This window comes from Aulostomus chinensis, chromosome 24 (genome assembly GCF_037954235.1).
Source record: "Aulostomus chinensis isolate RoL2024-O1b breed Wild chromosome 24, RoL_Achi_v1.0, whole genome shotgun sequence".
Classification (NCBI taxonomy): Eukaryota; Metazoa; Chordata; class Actinopteri; order Syngnathiformes; family Aulostomidae; genus Aulostomus; species Aulostomus chinensis.
In genome coordinates this window covers 16,195,001-16,212,500 of record NC_141343.1, presented here as the reverse complement: position 1 = coordinate 16,212,500, position 17,500 = coordinate 16,195,001, and the positions used below count along the sequence as shown (strand labels likewise).

At 47.7% G+C, this 17,500-nt stretch overlaps 2 protein-coding genes and 1 long non-coding RNA gene across 4 annotated transcripts in view; 2 read left to right on the top strand and 1 right to left on the bottom strand.

Moving 5' to 3' along the window:
* Positions 1–7,238, top strand: part of LOC147238940 (GRB2-associated-binding protein 1-like) — a 13,084-nt gene extending 5,846 nt beyond the window's left edge. Inside the window, exons 4-13 of one of the 2 annotated variants that reach the window (XM_086197177.1) lie at positions 1,211–1,388; positions 1,513–2,147; positions 3,026–3,108; positions 3,219–3,328; positions 3,419–3,702; positions 4,064–4,138; positions 4,538–4,634; positions 4,913–5,042; positions 5,123–5,257; positions 6,654–7,236. In XM_086197177.1, coding sequence (XP_086053303.1) covers positions 1,211–1,388; positions 1,513–2,147; positions 3,026–3,108; positions 3,219–3,328; positions 3,419–3,702; positions 4,064–4,138; positions 4,538–4,634; positions 4,913–5,042; positions 5,123–5,257; positions 6,654–6,839 — 1,913 coding nt within the window. In that variant the 3' untranslated portion in view covers positions 6,840–7,236. Of the gene's footprint in view, positions 1–1,210; positions 1,389–1,512; positions 2,148–3,025; positions 3,109–3,218; positions 3,329–3,418; positions 3,703–4,063; positions 4,139–4,537; positions 4,635–4,912; positions 5,043–5,122; positions 5,258–6,653 lie in introns of both variants that reach the window. The other variant, XM_086197178.1, reaches the window with a different exon arrangement.
* Positions 7,239–8,524: 1,286 nt separating this feature from the next.
* LOC147238939 (endophilin-A1-like) overlaps positions 8,525–17,500 on the top strand; it is a 17,074-nt gene continuing 8,098 nt past the window's right edge. Inside the window, exon 1 of the mRNA XM_086197179.1 lies at positions 8,525–8,734. Within this exon, the coding sequence (XP_086053305.1) occupies positions 8,690–8,734 (45 nt within the window). The 5' untranslated portion in view covers positions 8,525–8,689. The remainder of the gene's footprint in view (positions 8,735–17,500) is intronic.
* LOC147238938 (uncharacterized) overlaps positions 12,471–17,500 on the bottom strand; it is a 21,349-nt gene continuing 16,319 nt past the window's right edge. Inside the window, exon 4 of the long non-coding RNA XR_015111768.1 lies at positions 12,471–12,504. This is a non-coding gene — a long non-coding RNA (uncharacterized LOC147238938). The remainder of the gene's footprint in view (positions 12,505–17,500) is intronic.

Sequence of the window (17,500 nt, the reverse complement as noted above, 5' to 3'; positions counted from 1 at the left end):
AGATAGATAGATGATAGATAGATAGATAGATAGATGATAGATAGATAGATAGATAGAGAGATAGACAGATAGATAGATGATAGATAGATGATAGATAGATAGATAGATAGATAGATAGATGATAGATAGATAGATAGATAGATAGAGAGATAGATGGATAGATAGATAGATAGATAGATAGATAGATAGATAGATAGATAGATGATAGATGGATAGATGATAGATAGATAGATAGATAGATATAGATAGATAGGTAGATAGACAGATAGATGGATAGATAGATAGATAGATAGATAGATAGATAGATGATAGATGGATAGATAGATAGATAGATAGATAGATAGATGATAGATGGATAGATGATAGATAGATAGATGGATAGATGATAGATAGATAGATCTGTTGTGTTTTTTAGTGTGTGTGGGTTGTGGCCGAGTCAGTGTGAAACAAGTAGGAGGGGAGAGAGAGAGAGAGAGAGGGAGAGAGAGAGAGGGGGAGAGAGAGAGAGAGAGAGAGGGAGAGAGAACACACTGGGAGAGAAAATGACAAAAATGTCTCATTGTGAAATCAAATCTTTAAATATTTACATTTGAATTGAGGCGGGAACATTTTCTGATGAACCCTCAGAGTTTCACCTGATCCACTCCAAACTCCACCTGGAAAACCAACATTTGAAATTTGTTTACTTTGTGTCTCATTGAAAAATGTGAGAAAGCATCGATTCATGTTGGATGTGAATCACAATCATGATGTCATTAATTCAGCATCATTTTGATCTGATGATTGCGATTCATGCCCAGTAGAATCAAAGATGGAGGCAGCAGTCGTTCAGCTCCTGGCCGTTAGCGCCAAGCATCACTTCCTTGTTTTCAGCTTCATCATTTGAATTATTTACTTCAAAAACTGTGGACTTCATGTTCATGTTTATGTTAATTCCACTTATTCTTCTTGTTAAACCCTCAAGTCTAAGACTCCAACAACCGCGTCAGCTCAGCTGGAGGTTGGACTCTGTTAGGCTCGTAGCGGCTAATGTAGCTTTGCAACATGTTGATAAACAAAGCTTGTAAGATAATTTTGCCTTTGAAATTTCGCTTTAACTGCAATCCTAACAAATACTCAGTTACCCACAATGCCCTGCAGAGCACTTGGACAGTATCATTAATATTGTTGCCATTCAGTCTCTCATTTTCTGAACGCTCCTCTTCCTCAGTCCCTGACAGACCTCCTCCCATTGCCTCCACGACCTCAACCAGTGGCACCACCGCCATCACCACGGTAACAGGGTCAATCCCACCCCCCTACAACCCTGTGAGAGTGGGACCCCTGGAGCCCGATGGCAGCATCGGTGAGGACTACCTGTGGCTGTCCCACTGCCAGAGCCACTGCAGGTAAACATGAAGCAGTCAAACATAACTTAGCATAAAACTAGCAGAGGAGCAATGCTAACACTTCCCATCCATTACCATTCATTGTGCTAAGCCAATTTGTTTCGTGAAATTTCTCTGCCCCCAGTCCTCCTGCGGGGTCCTCCACCTCCCTGGAGACCGAGTACAGCGATAACCTCTACCCTCCTCCCTCTGCCACCTCCTCCTCATCATCATCCTCATCCTCACCATCCCTCCATCCTAGCGGCCTACCCCCTCCCTCCTCCTCTTCCTCTGGGTTTAAGACAGCCCCTTGGACAATCGCCACAGCGACAGGCCCCCTAAGCCAGTCTCTGGATGCCAGCATGTCCTCTGACCTCCACAGACGAGCCGGTAGACCCCGTTGCCACCCCTCCCCCCATCCCAGGAAGCACTCGTTAGACTTCCACCTCCGTCCTGTGGTGATTCCTCTATGTGATGTCACAAGTGGCTACCAGATCCCCCGCCCAGCATCAGCCCCTCAGCCACCTCCGCCCCGCCGCCCATCCTCCACCCCCAGCGTGGACTCTCTAACCCAGGTGGAGGTCCTTGTCTCCACTCCGACTCCTCCACCACGCCCGCCGAAGCCTCTGGCTATCGCAGCCCAAGGAGAGGGCCCGACAGCGGGGCCGGCCACGCTCCCCCGATCCAGCTCCGAGTCTGATCGGAGGGATGGAGGTATGGAGGGAGGAGTCTACCTACCCCGAAGCAACTCGGTCGCTGCACCTGCACGCACGCCAACAGGTGAGAAGCGGTCACTTGACTTTGTTATAAGTGTGCCTTGGTCCAGGGTCGTTGTACCTCCCTACATGCGTTCCTCTCTCGTGACTGGGATGTCTCAGAAACACCTTCAGATTTGGCACAAAGGTCCACTGGTCCACAGGATGACGGAGGAAAAAATGGATGCCGTCAAAGACCAAAGTTGCAAGTCCACATCAGAGAGGCACACAAAGGGAGTTTGGGTTCTCTAGATTACGTAAAGCATCTGGAAAAGTCTGTCCAAATATTGTTCCGGTTGTTGTGGTTAAATCTCGGCAGGATGTTCCCTCGCCCCCGTTGTTGTTGCTACAAAGAGGCTTTGGGGTACAAACTGGCAGCGCTGATGGATTAAATGGTCAAAGCTGAAACTCTGTGCCTGTTTGCGCCATAATTTGATTCGTTCCATTAATAGAACAAGAACTTTAATCCTCGAGAGCTCAGTTTCTTGGCTGTTTGCTTGTTATTCAATGACACACAAGTTCCAGCGTGACGGAGGTGCAGCTGCTGGAGAACACGATGACGAAACCTCTGCAGGATGTTGAGAGCGCCGGTGGAGTTGATCCCAGCTCTGATAGCTGATCTGATGCTGGCTTTTCATCAGGGTGTCGACACAGCGCTAAACTGTGCGCGTGCGGCTCTTTGTCCCAGAACTAAAGAGGTTTTGGCCCAGGTTGTGTGCAGTTCTGATGTGGTCCATAGAAAAGGTTCAGCATAGGTCCTAGGTGGGACTTTCCTTTCTTTTGCAAATGTCCTCACTGAATTTTGTCACATTAGCAAAAGCGACTTGCTAAAGTTGGCTGTAAATAACCCTGGGGCCACAGACATTCTACAGGTGAATCCGCATCCGGTGTTCTGTTTTACAGCCTGTGATCCGGTCCTCGTCCCTCGCTCTCTGTCCGACAGAGCCAGCATGTTCGAGTTCAGCGAGAGCTTCAACAGCTACTTCGTAAGTTCCAACGTGTTTTCTGCCATTTTGATGGAAACATTCTGTCATTTATTGACGAACTGTGTTGAGTTCTTTCATGCTTCAAAGTCTGAGTCGTCCTCCTCTCTCAGTTTAACAAAGGCATGGTTCCTCTGGGGAGCGTTTGCTCTGAAGATGATGACGTGGATGAAAACTACGTTCCCATGAGTGCCGCCACCACGGAGCCTCCTGGGACAGCGCGGTCAGTCTTTGGTCTTTGTCCCAACGCTGTATTGGCCTTGACTGGACTTGAAGGCAGCCAGTAACAGTGTAAACCTTTCTCTTGTTCCAGGGCTCCCCCGGCACCCCCCTCTGACCCCTCACTCCAAATCCAGGACACCAACTACGTCGCCATGACCCCCCTCAGCCCTTGCCTTCCTACGCCCACCGTTGGTGACCTGGCATCACTGGGGAAGCAAGTTCCCCCACCGTCCCACATGGGCTTCCGTAGCTCCAACCTGACCCCCATCTCGCCCCTGACCCCTCCGATCCGAAGGAATACCATGAACACCGGGGGCGCAGATACTGAATCCACGCCTCCTCCGATCAACCGCAACCTGAAACCACGACGCAGAGGTGGGTGGTTACGGTCCATGTGAACAGTTTCCTCAGAGTTTCTGCTTCAACTTCACGAGGCTTCTGAGAGCAACTTTTGTAGTCCTATAGGAAGTTAGCATTTCCGCACCAGGGTGTTTTTCATCTCCATGGTTCCTTGGACCAAAACTTAGAAGCCATGATGGGGCAGATTGCCAGCAGCAGCCATGTTGGGTTCATTGGTGATTTAGGAAAAAGCTGCTTTGGGCTAAAATGCTTTTGAACACTCTTAGAGGAGAAATTGAGGAGGCCACTTCTCCTCTGTCAACAAGCCCTAAGATGGTTCCTGATCCTCAGGAACTGAACCGTTGATATGTGTCTGTCTCATGTGTCACTGGTGCAGGACTTAGCGTAACACCGTCTGTGGAGAGGAGCGACGGACAGACCCCCGTAGAGCCCCTGCAGCATAAAACCAGAGGTACAACTCAACACCTTTGAGTTTGAGGGGTAAATTAGTTTTACAGTCTGAACGAATCAATGCTGCACCCCCCCCCCCATCATGGCCCCCCTCTGTTCTCTCTCTCAATCCCTTCCAGCGTCTCTTAGTTTTAATTATTTACCTGCTTTCACTTTGCACAACATGGCATCAGAACAAGAACACACACACACACACACACACACACACACACACACACACACACACTTATAGAAACTCTCCAGTAAATATTAATGAAGCTTCACGGTGCAAAATGCAAGACTGCAAACAGCTGTTACGACTGTATTTGCTGCTCAGGTGATTTATGACTAAGTCAGTCATTTTGTTGCCTTTGTTGTTGCTGTCAGGCTGACGTTGTCTCTCTGTCTCTCTCTCTCCCAGTGAAACCAGCTCCTCTGGACATCACTCCAGTACAACAGGAGTGGCAGGAAGTCCCGCCCCCTGTCCGCTCGCCAGTCACTCGAACCTTCACACGAGAGTGAGTTTGCATTCATTTGTAACATCAGTTATTGTCAGCAGCCACGTTCAGCTGTGTCGCCCCCCTGTGGTGCTGGGGAGTACTGCAAGTTGTTAGTGCAGGCGAGAACCCCGGACTAAAATAGATACGTTGAAATGGAAAAAAACATAAAAACATAAAAAAGAAACAAGATTAAGAGGTATTTAAAAACACAATGGCTACTTTTCCAGATTGAGATTTTATTAATCTAATAATTGTGTGTGTGTGTGTGTGTGTGTGTGTGTGTGTGTGTGTGTTAGTCACTCCTGTCCTCGATCAGCGAGGCCAAGCTCCGCCCACAGCTCATCCCCTTCCTCTGATTCTGACGATCCTGATGACAGCTACGTCGCCATGACAACCTCCAGTCTCAGCTTTAGCGCGGGAGAGCCGGTGATGATCCTCCTTCATTGTTCCTGTGTCTCTCGTTATTTCCTATACTAACTTCAGTCTGTGTGTGTGTGTGTGTTTAGTCCCTGAGGCTTATGCTGCATCGCGCCTCAGAGGGCGGAGTCAGCAGTCCGTTATTACGGCGAGCAAGAGGCGACAAACAGGTGGAGTACCTGGACCTGGACCTCCACACTGGACGATCAACAACAACTAGACAGGTGAGTTAGAGCCGTCAGCACTATTAGGCTAGTTAGCTTAGCGCAATTTCTGGTAGTGGGTGGGAAGTGTTAGCATCAACTAGCTCAGGTCCAGGATGCTGGTTAGCTTAGCACAATAGCTGGAAGTGGGTGGGAAGTGTTAGCATCAGCTCAGGTCCATGCTAGTTAGCTTAGCCCAATGGCTGGTGGTGGGTGGAAGTGTTAGCATCAGCTAGCTCAGGTCCAGGTTAGTTAGCTTAGCCCAATGGCTGGTAGTGGGTGGGAAGTGTTAGCATCAGCTAGCTCAGGTCCAGGATGCTGGTGTGTCCAGCAGGAACCCTCCCCCTCCTCATCATGATCAGTAGCAGCAGTCGCTCTTCTAGTCCTCAACAAACCTTTGGTTCTGTTGACCCAAGTTCCAGTGGAGCTTTGGAGGTGCTGCGTCAAATCACTGCGCCCAGTCAGGAAAGTAGTTCCGGCTACGTGTCTGATTCTACCACTACAACGTCTCCTCATGTTAAACTGGTATTCATCACCAAGGTTACACACAACCCTCCTGATATTAATGCAGGCAGAGACGGAGCTACGCTAACACTTCCCACCCACTTCCAGTCATTGTGCTAAGCTAACTAGCCCAACTCCCTGATGCTGCCCAGAGGAATGAAGGGTTTCTATCCTCTCGTGTGTCTCTGGGGATGATGAACACAACAATCGTCAGTCTCATCAACCTCCACTGGGACTCACGGTGAGCCGCTGCGTCTCCGGCTCCACGATGACACCGCTTCTTTTAAGGTGGAAGTCTCCGATGCTGCGTGTCATGGTGATCTGCTGGTTAACATTGGCCACACCCACACTGTTCCATGTCACGAATCCGCCAAATCTCTGGATCCTGAACACACATACACAGATGTGGTCTTGTGTTAGTTGGCATGGTGTTTTAATCCACTTCTGTATTAATGCAGGCAGAGATGCAGCTATGCTAACACTTCCCACTCACTACCAGTCATTGTGCTAAGCTAACTAGCCTGGGTCTAAGCTCCCTGGACAGGAGCTCTATCTTCCTGTCCACTAAATAATACCACTTTGACTCAACAAATACCCAACACAATATTACAAAGTACCACTAATGTACTAATGCATTTCCATCTTACTTCGTGAGAGATTACTTTCTTTACTCTCAGTTTGCAGTGAAGAATACGCCAGCGGTTGTTGTGTGGTTGTGTTTCATGACTAACCTTACAGAGGCAAAATATTACTTCAAAGGATGTGCAGGAGTAGACGGGCCACAAGAGGGCGCCACGTGACCACGCGTGTTGTTCTGATGCCTATTAAAACTATCATCACACTGGTGTCCACGAGAACTCCGATTGGATTTAATTTGTATTATTCTGATGACTTGTTACACCAATCTGCTCAGAAACGCTGCACGGAGGAGGGCGGAGCCTGCGAAAACAAGCCTGCCTGTGCTGGTGAGGAGCGAGCGCGTGGCGAGCGTACACGTGTGGACTACGTGGTGGTGGACCCTAAAAGAACCAAGGCCCTGAGGAACACCAGAGAGGCATGGCATGATGGGAGGATGTCCACGGAGAAGGAGAAAAGCTAACGGCTAACAAAGATGAGCTAATCAAACCACTTCATCTGGTTTCTCCTGCTGGTGACATGAATGACTCAGTGTTCAATTAAGGTTTAGTTAATACTTCATTAGTGCTGATACTCCTGCAGGAAGTTGTAGTCATGAGACCTCAGAGGTCAAATGTGAATTTCTCTCTCAGGACGGAGGAACTGGAGCAGCAGCAGTCGAGCGGTAGTGAATCGTTTGCGGGACGTTTGTGTTTGAGTCGTCCTGAAGAACTTTGATCAGTCAAATGAATAAAGGTCACGTCAATCAAACTCATTCTTCTGGGTCCAAAAGTTGATTTATTTACTTCCCCCTGTTTTCTTCAGATACATAAATCATATTTAAGTGTTTTTCTCTGTCTAATATAAAAATTTCTGTGTCTTATTTTGTGTCAAATCATTGAATGTCTCCCAAGATCATTTTAAACAGTAATGAGCTTGTAGTTATTCTGCTGTCAGCCACCGGGGGGCAGCAGAGATGCTAAACTGCCATTCAGCTGGTTTGCATGGTTAGAAAAATACACAAAAAAAATCATGAAAACAAAACAATGTTTGACTTTGAGGAATTTCATTCAATTTCTTAAAAACGTATCAAATGTGTTTTCAAGTTGCTTGTGTGTTAAGAAACAAACATAAAGATCAGTTTCTTATGGCTTCGCAGAAACGACTGCTGTGAGTCTGAGACAATCACACAAACATGATCGAAACAGACACCTGGAGTGTCTGCCCGAGGCCAAAGAAACAGAAGGAGCTGGGATTTCCAAGCTGTCCTGAAGCCCACTTCAGACTGTCCCCGGTTCTGCCGAGTCCCTCTGGAACCTTCTTTCTCTCTACTGTCACTCACGCCATTTAACTCAGTGACTGACAGTATTCGTGGTCATAAACTGAACCGAAGCAGAACCTGAGTGCCACACATACTCAGTCAATTACGGTAATAAACAACTTTGTAGGCGGGAAACTCGCCTGCGCCTGTATTTGGTACATTACTGTAAGTGTGATTTTTTTTCCCTGCTCAGGTGAAGCCTCAGATTTCCGTGGCGTCCTGAACGTCCCGCCGCGGAGCTGTCCCCGGTCCTGAACAACGCGCTCCTCTCCTCACGCGCTCGCCTCCCGGTTCCGAGGTCGCCCCTCTCGCGCTCACATGACGCTTTACAAAAAAGACAAAAATTAAAGAAAAAAGAAAGTCACTCTCATTAAAACTATTAATGAAGATCACCACGGCGACGCGGGAAGGCTCGCGGCGTCACGCAGAAACGTGCGTGCGCGAAGATCGTGTATGGAGGGAGGATGGAGGCCTCGCGCGGACAGGAAGAAGGAAACAATGTTCAGCAGATTGATTCGAGTTTGTCGGACTAAAGTCAGCAAACCTCCACGCACGAACGACAGCACCGACCGTCGTGTAGTACCTCCAGCTTCCATATTCAGAATTCAAGTTTGATGTACTTCTACTGCAAATCCTCCTCCTAGTACTGCTGTAGTACTTTGTTCTCCTGAAGGGTGCTGGCAGGCTCACTGACCTCAGACTGAATATCATGCATGATATCTATCATATTACAACACATTACATTATATGATATTATATTATATTACATCATGGTCAGTTCGAGGTGGTCCCTCCCACCCCAGACGATCTCTGCTGCCCCCCCCCCCCCACCCCGCCCCCCCGGCTGTATCAGATCCAGCTGGGTTTGCTTCGCCTCCGCTGCTCGTAAACGGACAGCATCTCCGTCCCGTACCGTTAACCGGGAGGTTTGCCGTTATTCCGGGGAGGGGGGCGTTCACACCCGACGTCCCAGATCCGTTTTTTCCAGATCCGGTTTTCCTCGACTGGGAGCGATGTCCGTCGCGGGCTTGAAGAAGCAGTTCCACAAAGCAACCCAGGTAAGCGGCTGCTGGTCTGAGCCCCACGCAGACATGAAGCAAGGAGCCAGAAATATCGGGACAATGCCGCCTTTTCCACCTTTCACGCTCTTTATTGAGAATATTTGACTTCAATCTGCTTGTTGCGGGTTTTTACCGGTTAAAAAGCCGTGTTTCTCAACCCCAAACGGCTTCCAGGGCTCGTTTTATTGTAGCAATGTAACAAATGTGCCAATTTTTCTGGCGCACCAGCACGCAGAAATGAAATATTACGTAACAGAGTGGGAGTCAAAGGTGTGTGTGTGTGTGTGTGTGTGTGTGTGTGTGCGCGCGCGCGCGCGCGGATGTGATTGGACGTCCAGACACGCAACAGGGAATTCCCTCCATCCTTCTCCACGTCTCCCATCCTCCCGTCATCCCTCCATCCATCTCGGCCTCCTCACATCCCCCTATGTGAGGATTTCATCCCCCGAACACGGAGATCCCGCCTGGCTGAGAGGACCTCGGCAACGCGAGCACAGAGCGGTTCTTTTCTCATGATTAGCGGTTTTATATCCGTCCTGATATCATGAGGCTCAGAGCAGTGACTGATAACCTGCTGCTGGATTCGTGACATCGCGAATCTGAGCGCAGACATGCCATATTTCTACATTTGTGTTCAGTCGAGGCACAAATCTGATGTTTGGTTGATCCACATTGAACTAGACAGTGTGAACAAACCACTTTGAAACCTGATTCCACTCAAATTTCTACAAATGTGCCCCAGTGTGGACACTCAAATATGATCCTTAATATCGCAGAAAAAACTGCTGACACCTGCTAACATCCGCTAACACCTCTCAACATCTACTAACACCTGCTAACATCCGCTAACACCTCTCAACATCTACTAACACCTGCTACCATCTGCTAACACCGCTCAACATCTACTAACACATGCTACCATCTGCTAACACCTCTCAACATCTACTAACACATGCTACCATCTGCTAACACCTCTCAACATCTACTAACACCTGCTACCATCCGCTAACACCGCTCAACATCTACTAACACCTGCTACCATCCGCTAACACCTCTCAACATCTACTAACACCTGCTACCATCTGCTAACACCTCTCAACATCTACTAACACCTGCTACCATCCGCTAACACCGCTCAACATCTACTAACACCTGCTACCATCCGCTAACACCGCTCAACATCTACTAACACCTGCTACCATCTGCTAACACCTCTCAACATCTACTAACACCTGCTACCATCCGCTAACACCTCTCAACATCTACTAACACCTGCTACCATCTGCTAACACCTCTCAACATCTACTAACACCTGCTACCATCAACTAACACCTACCAGCACCTGCTAACATTCGCTAACACCTGCTAAAATCAACTAACACCTACCAGCACCTCTCAACATCCGCTAACACCTCTTAACATCTTCTAAAACCTACCAGCACCTGCTAACATCCGCTAACACCTGCTAACATCAACTAACACCTACCAGCACCTGCTAACATCCGCTAACACCTCTCAACATCTTCTAACACCTACTACCACCTGCTAACATCTGCTAACACGTCTCAACATCTTCTAAAACCTACTACCAGCTGCTAACACCTAACATCTACTAACACCTCTCAACATCTACTAACAACTGCTACCACCTGCTACCATCCGTTACCACCTCTCAACATCGTCTAACACCTACTAGCACCTGCTAACATCTGCCAGCACCTGCTGACATCAACTAACACCTACTAGCACCTGCTAACATCTACTAACTCCTGCCAACATCGACTAACACCTGCATCACCTGCTAACATGGTCTAACACCTACTCGCACCTGCTAACATCTGCTAACACCTCTCAACACCTGCTAAAATCTGCTAACACCTTTCAACATCTACTAACACCTGCCATCACCTGCTAACATGGACTAACACCTACTAGCACCTGGCAAAATCTGCTAACACCTGCTAACACCTCTCAACACCTGCTAACATCTGCGAACACCTTTCAACATCTACTAACACCTGCCATCACCTGCTAACATGAACTAACACCTACTAGCACCTGCTAAAATCTGCTAACACCTGCTAACACCTCTCAACACCTGCTAACATCAGCTAACACCTGCTAACATCTGCGAACACCTTTCAACATCTACCAACACCTGCCATCACCTGCTAACATGGACTAACACCTACTAGCACCTGCTAAAATCTGCTAACATCTAACACCTCTCAACACCTGCTAACATCTGCTATCACCTGCTGACATCTGCTATCACCTGCTAACATCTGCTAACACCTGCGAACACCTTTCAACATCTACTAACACCTGCTTACATTTGCTAACACCTCCTAGCAACTGCTAACATCTCCTGACATCTTCTAACACCTGCTAAAATCTGGTTTAAACAGGTCTAAACTCCACACGTTTATCAGGTGAGATGGAAAACCTCGTTCAACTTTCCCTCTGCTTGTACAGTTTAAGTCCAGAATGTAGAGCAGGAGCAAAAAGAGATTTGTTGACCTTTTGACCTCATACAGTGTGTGACAAAGACTGGGGAGCAGCATGTCCGTCCCTCAGAGTCAACGTCCGTGTTGCAGTCAGAGGACAATAAAATAGTAAAGAAGAGGTGATCAAGTCAGCTGCATCAGTAAAGTCTCATCAATTAAGTGTTGATGTTTACAACACTGACGTGAGCCTGAACGCATCGCCGGCAGCAGTAACGGTGGGACTGAGAACATGAAGAGAGTTGAACTGATGACGAAGATGACGAAGGGCCAAACTGGGTCATTGCAGCAGAACACAGTGGCAACTAAACCCAGAGAGCAGCAGGCGATCACATGACCACTGGAGCAACAGTTATTATTGGATGTATCAGGGGAATATCACTTCCTGGGTGGTGCTACGGCTTTAAATCAGGTGTACGTGTCTTCAGGCTCCGCCCCTCCACCAAGTCTCATGACAATCAGACTCCTGGTCCATGACCTTTGACCCAAGAACGAGAACAGACTCCCATAAAAAAGGCAAAAAGACGCTTGTTTCCAGCATAGACCCTGTTACCATGACAACGAGGGAATCCACTAAGAACGCCATGGGTTCTGATCAAAATACCCATACTGATATTGTGATATATAGCAGTACTGATACTTGGCATCAGTATACCAATAATGTGGTATATTGCAGTATTGATGCTTGGTATCAGTGTACTGATACTGTGACATATGGCAGTAAAGATAATGCGTGTGTTCACACAGTCTCATCTGATGAGGAAGAATCGAACACGTGTGTGGTTTGAGGCGGTGGTGTGTCTCTGAGTTGGCGGGGGCGTGGCCTGAGATAGATCAACAGCTGATGGAAAGAGAAGAGGGTGTGACGTCACAGACGTGTCACTGTGGCGAGCAGCCGAGAGAGAATCTGTCTGAGGAGTGAAAGGTGAACCTGCGTCGTTGATCCTCCACGGAGACGCAGCACGCCGAGATCTGCTTCACCAACATGGTTAATTCATGACACGTAAAGACACACAGCTCGAATGCACCTGTACGTGAACCTGGACCCAGACCCAGACCTGGACCCAGACTAAGACCTGGACCTGGACTTGATTACAGATGATTCTAGTCTCACTCATTCCAAAACTAACCTATCAAATGAAAATTGACAGCAGGTTGACACAAAAACTAGCAGGCTGATTTTCACTCACCGGGGTGGTGGGGGCGGAGCCTGAGTCGAGGAGGAACCAGTTCAATTTAGGGTCAGATGAGTCAAAGCACCACCTGGTGGAGACAAGAAGTGGCATGTTTGTTTTACACGCTGACGTTACTGTGAGGGCCGAGAGGTTACCATGGCGAGGAGATGGCCATGTTGGATATCTGACCATGGTACAGATGTCTAAGTACCTCTGTTGCTAGCTTGTCATTAGCAGCCAAGCTAACATTGCCCACTCTTTTTACTGACAGTGTCTCACCCGCTCGTTTTGAACATACTTGCTTGATAGAATCTGTCAGCCAGATTGATGAGCTCACACATTATTGATTTGTGGCAAAGACCATATATGGACATTAATATCTACAATGTTAGCTATCAATGTTAGCATCCCTGGTCAACACGCCAACAGGCCTCCTCAGCAGGCGGGTTCACAGCAAATCTGTTTGACGTGGTGCTAGCTTGTTTGGGTGCCTGAAGCTGGAAGCTGCATTTTATTATGAACATAAAATATCAGGACATGAAAACTCGATGCCTGCGGAGACGTGAATCTGGGACACATCTCGGCATGCGTGTCGTCATACACTCAGCCATGTTTTAACAGATGGATCATTTAAAAAAAAAAAGCTACTGTTCTGCCTGAGGCCGGATGCCAAGTCGCAGTGCCCTCAACCAAGATGGCTGCCGCTGCCAGCAGGAGCAGGAAATGGGACACCTGAATTGTCCTGGCTGAATAAAACATGAGCGAGAGAGTGAAATGGAGAGAGACAAACAGAAAAGAGACACTAAAGAGGGAAGAAGGGAAGAGGATGGAGATATTTTTGATGTCTCAATGTCAGCTGACGCTGGACATCTGCAGAGAAGACGGAAGGAAGGTGGTGACGTCACAAATTATGAATGAGTCATCGGCACATCAGAATCTACAGTTCTGGGTGCTTTTATTTTGAAAAGATACATGTTTGGGCAAAGCATCTGAGGCCCATCACATCCTGACCAACCAGGCCTAGGAGGATGATGTTGTCATGGCAACCACACACGCGTAAGGAGAGATCAGGCGTGATGCGCACAGGCACACACACACACACACACACACACACACACACACACACACACACACACACACACACACACACAGGCTTGCTCCTGTTGGCTCACTCAATAATTGATCAATTTGTGTGTCTCTCCCTTGTTCTGGTTTCTGGGCCCCTGTGTGGCATTTAAGACCAGACACTGCATGGTAAATTTCAGCGTCGTGGCTCCAAAGGGCCGTTTGAGGGAATTCTCTTCAGTTCTGTCTGTCAGGGTTCTAACAAGCACAGCGAGATAGAGAACATGGGATTGTCAGTCAGTGTCTCTATCACAGTCCAACCTCCATTCAGAAATACACCAGCCTGCTGAAAACAAGCTAACACTCCACCTATTGATCAAATGAGAGAAGTTAACCAGCGTCCGCTGACAACAACAGCTTTGTAGTCTAACAGGAAGTTAGCATGGGCAGGTATGAGGTCTTTGCCTAAGCTAATGTTGGCCTATGAAGGAACTACACCACGCAGGCATGAACTTCAACGTCAGCACAACTAGCTTGTCTTGGTTAGCAACCGCCATTGTTGAGACACCAGCGTGATGTTCACTGACCTCTTTTATGTTGTGGAACATGGAAACCTATTCAGTAAACAACAGATGTTACTTTTTCCATTTAACCTCAAATCCTTTGACTTTGAGACGAAGGAGCGGGATGTTCAACGATGCTAACAATTAGCACTTGTCCCTGCGGCACTTTCTAATGGAGGCCAGTCGTTCTAAAACCCCTCAGTTAATCCTCAGCCTGCAGCTGGTTTTCTCTTGACTCCTGCACTGCCTTGAAGGCACCTCTGATCGTCCGTGCCTCCACTTGCTCACTGTGATTGGTTCTCAGTTGCATCATCGAGATGTGGTCAACATATCCCTGCATACTAACGAGCAACCATCAATCGCGCGCCGCAGCCCCCCCCCCCCCCCCGAGCCAGGGTCATTGTCTATATTACAGCTTCCTTCTGTATCCATGTGTCTCTTTGCTGGCTGCTTTTATTACCTCATCAATCTTCAGGACGACTGCAGCGCTGCAGGTCCTCCGTCCTCCCTAGAACCAGAGTTTACGTGAACCACAACCCTGGACGATTCAAAATTCAAGCCCACATTTCCCTGGTTTCCTTCCATTGGACCAGGGTTAATTACAGGGGGGGATGTGGTCACTGCTTTGGTCTGACAGGTTTCATGGAACTTTGAAGAGGGAGGAGCAGAGGCCGAGAGGAACCCATTAAACTCTGGATCTTTTCATTCATTTTCTCAGTAACTTTTCTTGGTTTAAAGGAACATTCCAACTTTAAGGGAAAGCGTCTTTGCTTTTTAGCTTAGGACAATGAGTGGTAGTGGATGGAAGTGTTAGCATAGCTCTGTCTCTGTCTGCATTGTATAAGGAGGGTTTGTTGAGGACTAGAAGAGCGACTGCTGCTACTGATCATGAGGAGGAGGATTCCTGCTGGACACACCAGCATCCTGGACTGGAGCTAGCTGATGCTAACACTTCCACCCACTACCAGCCATTGTGCTAAGCTAACTAGCCTGGACCTGAGCTAGCTGATGCTAACACTTCCCACCCACTACCAGCCATTGTGCTAAGCTAACTAACCTGGACCTGAGCTAGCTGATGCTAACACTTCCCACCCACTACCAGCCATTGTGCTAAGCTAACTAAATGTCCCCCCATCTCAGCTGCATGTCAATCCTGAGTGTTTGCTCTGCGAGGACACAAACTAGACTCCTCATGGACCTGAGGCCCATCTGACTCATTGCTTATGGATCAGCTATCAGTCCAGTATTGATTGTGCATTAGCGCGTCTCCAAGGGGAACATCTCAAGGGCTGAAAACAAATGAAAAGCTCTTCTCTAAATTCTTGCTAGCTGCTTCAGTCTCATTTGTAGTTGAGTAATTGAGTTGTTTAGATCAGGTTAGACCTTCCAGTTCAGTCCGACTGAAGACTTTCCTCATTTTGAGATTCCTGATAAGAGTTGAACCAACTCTGGTGTGGAATTGGAGTTCAGCTTTGCGGACCCGAATGACTCCAATAACCAGGTTCTATTTTGAAAGTAGAGGGTGCATTGTGAAACTGAGGTAAAGTAGTAGTAGTAGTAGTAGTAGTAGTAGTAGTAGTAATAATAGGAGTAGCAGCAGTAGCAGTAGTAGTAGTAAAAGGGGTGTGGAAGAGTCTTGGTGTAAGTGTGTATGAGCCCTGGAGATAACTGGGTTAAAAATGCATGCTGTTATGGCCTCTCTAGGCCTCCGTAGCTCGGGGTTAAAACACTGGCGTTGATGTGGACACTCTCTGAACGACGAGTGAATCGACCGCTGAAGCCTTCAGGTTTGCGCCTCTGTAGCAGAAACAGAAATCAAGTGCAGACAAAGCTCATCCCTTAGAAAGGGACTTCGCTGTTCATTAAATACATTTTAAAAATCCATAAACAGCGACAGGGAGGTGGATGCTGGTGGCACGTATGAATGGGACGTCGGCCGGACTTCAATAAAACATAAGCGCTTGCGTTAGCTGCTGCATTGCAGCTGGTCAGACGCACCGGCCCCCAGAGTGCTACGATGCAGAACACAATTATAATGCAGCACATGGCCTTGTTTACTTCCTGGCTCTCTGGTGATGCCTCATCGTCTACTGTCTCCGCTCGTCCTTTCGTCCTCCTCACCATCAACCACCTGATCTGAGCCGGGAAAACACCCGTCTGGATCTCTCTGATCCAGTCCTCCGCGGTGCAACAGTCCCAGAAAAAGTGTCCTCAGCAGACCTGGCATGTGTGATCGTTCTCTCTAACAGGAATTGATTTGGCGTCACGTCCAAACACACTCTCTCTTAGATCTTCATTGCATCTAACAGAGAGACGGATGCTCCCTCTGTCTGCATCCCTCTCACCACTCCACCAATAAACTTGGAGTCGGTAACCATATAATAACCCACCAGTCCATTATGGAAACCCCATGTGCTTTGGCACAGAATTCAGGTCTACCGTGAACAGTGTCTTAGTAAAAACAAGCTAACAGGCTACAAGTGAGCTAACAGGCTACTACTACTGTTGTATGGTTCCAGGTGGATATTCCATATATCAAATAACAGACTACCTTAGCCTCTCAGCTCGCTGATCAGCAGGCGAGTGTAACTGTAGTCCACATATATGGAGTGCATGTGTATGTGAGGCATGAATCAGCTGGAGTAGCAACACTGACCTGTAATCAGGTCAGTGTTGCTACTCCAGCTAACGATCTTGCAGGTTTTGTTCAACAGCAGTAAATACCACACTGGTGAAAACGCGGCTTGCTAACTAGCATCTGAAGGAGAATGCTCAGGAACCCAGAAGAAGCCTGAAGCCTCGTTGTGGAGAGGTTTAAGTCACGGTGTAGTTCGTTAGCATTGCATTAGCTTTGTACTGCTAACTTTGCATTGTGCAAGTGTCATCATAGTGGCTCGTTAGTGAAGATGATGATTCACCTTCTTATTGCTGAGAATACACGTAAATAACTTTTATATTTGCTTTGTTTCATTTCTCTGTGTTGCTCCGTCTGTGTAGGAGTGCTTCTGATTTATCACCGTGTTCATGTTCTGAAGTATCAAAACTAGCACTGCTGCTAAAGTGCTGCGGCTCCGTCAACTGTGTGTGCGTTCATCAACATTCTCTCCCAGAGGACTGGAGTGTGAGGCGACGACTCATTTTTAATAAAGAGAAAATAGCTGGTTGGGTTTCAGGCCTTGTGTGTCGGCGTCTGCTCGCTTAATTTTCCCTGACATTCACATCCGTAACACCATTGAAGTAAACGGAGCTGGTGGAACACAGAACTTAGACATGTGGTTGTTCCTGGCTGGCGAGAGAACGTTCAGCATCCCAGACTGATGAGTCTCTTTAGCTCCTAATATAGAAGCATTCACATCCAGTCCAAGATGGCGTCGGAGTGTTTGGCAGCCAGTCAAACTAATAAATGATGAAACCGTCCTCCCCCCAGATGGGCTCTGAGACTATCTGCTCCATCTG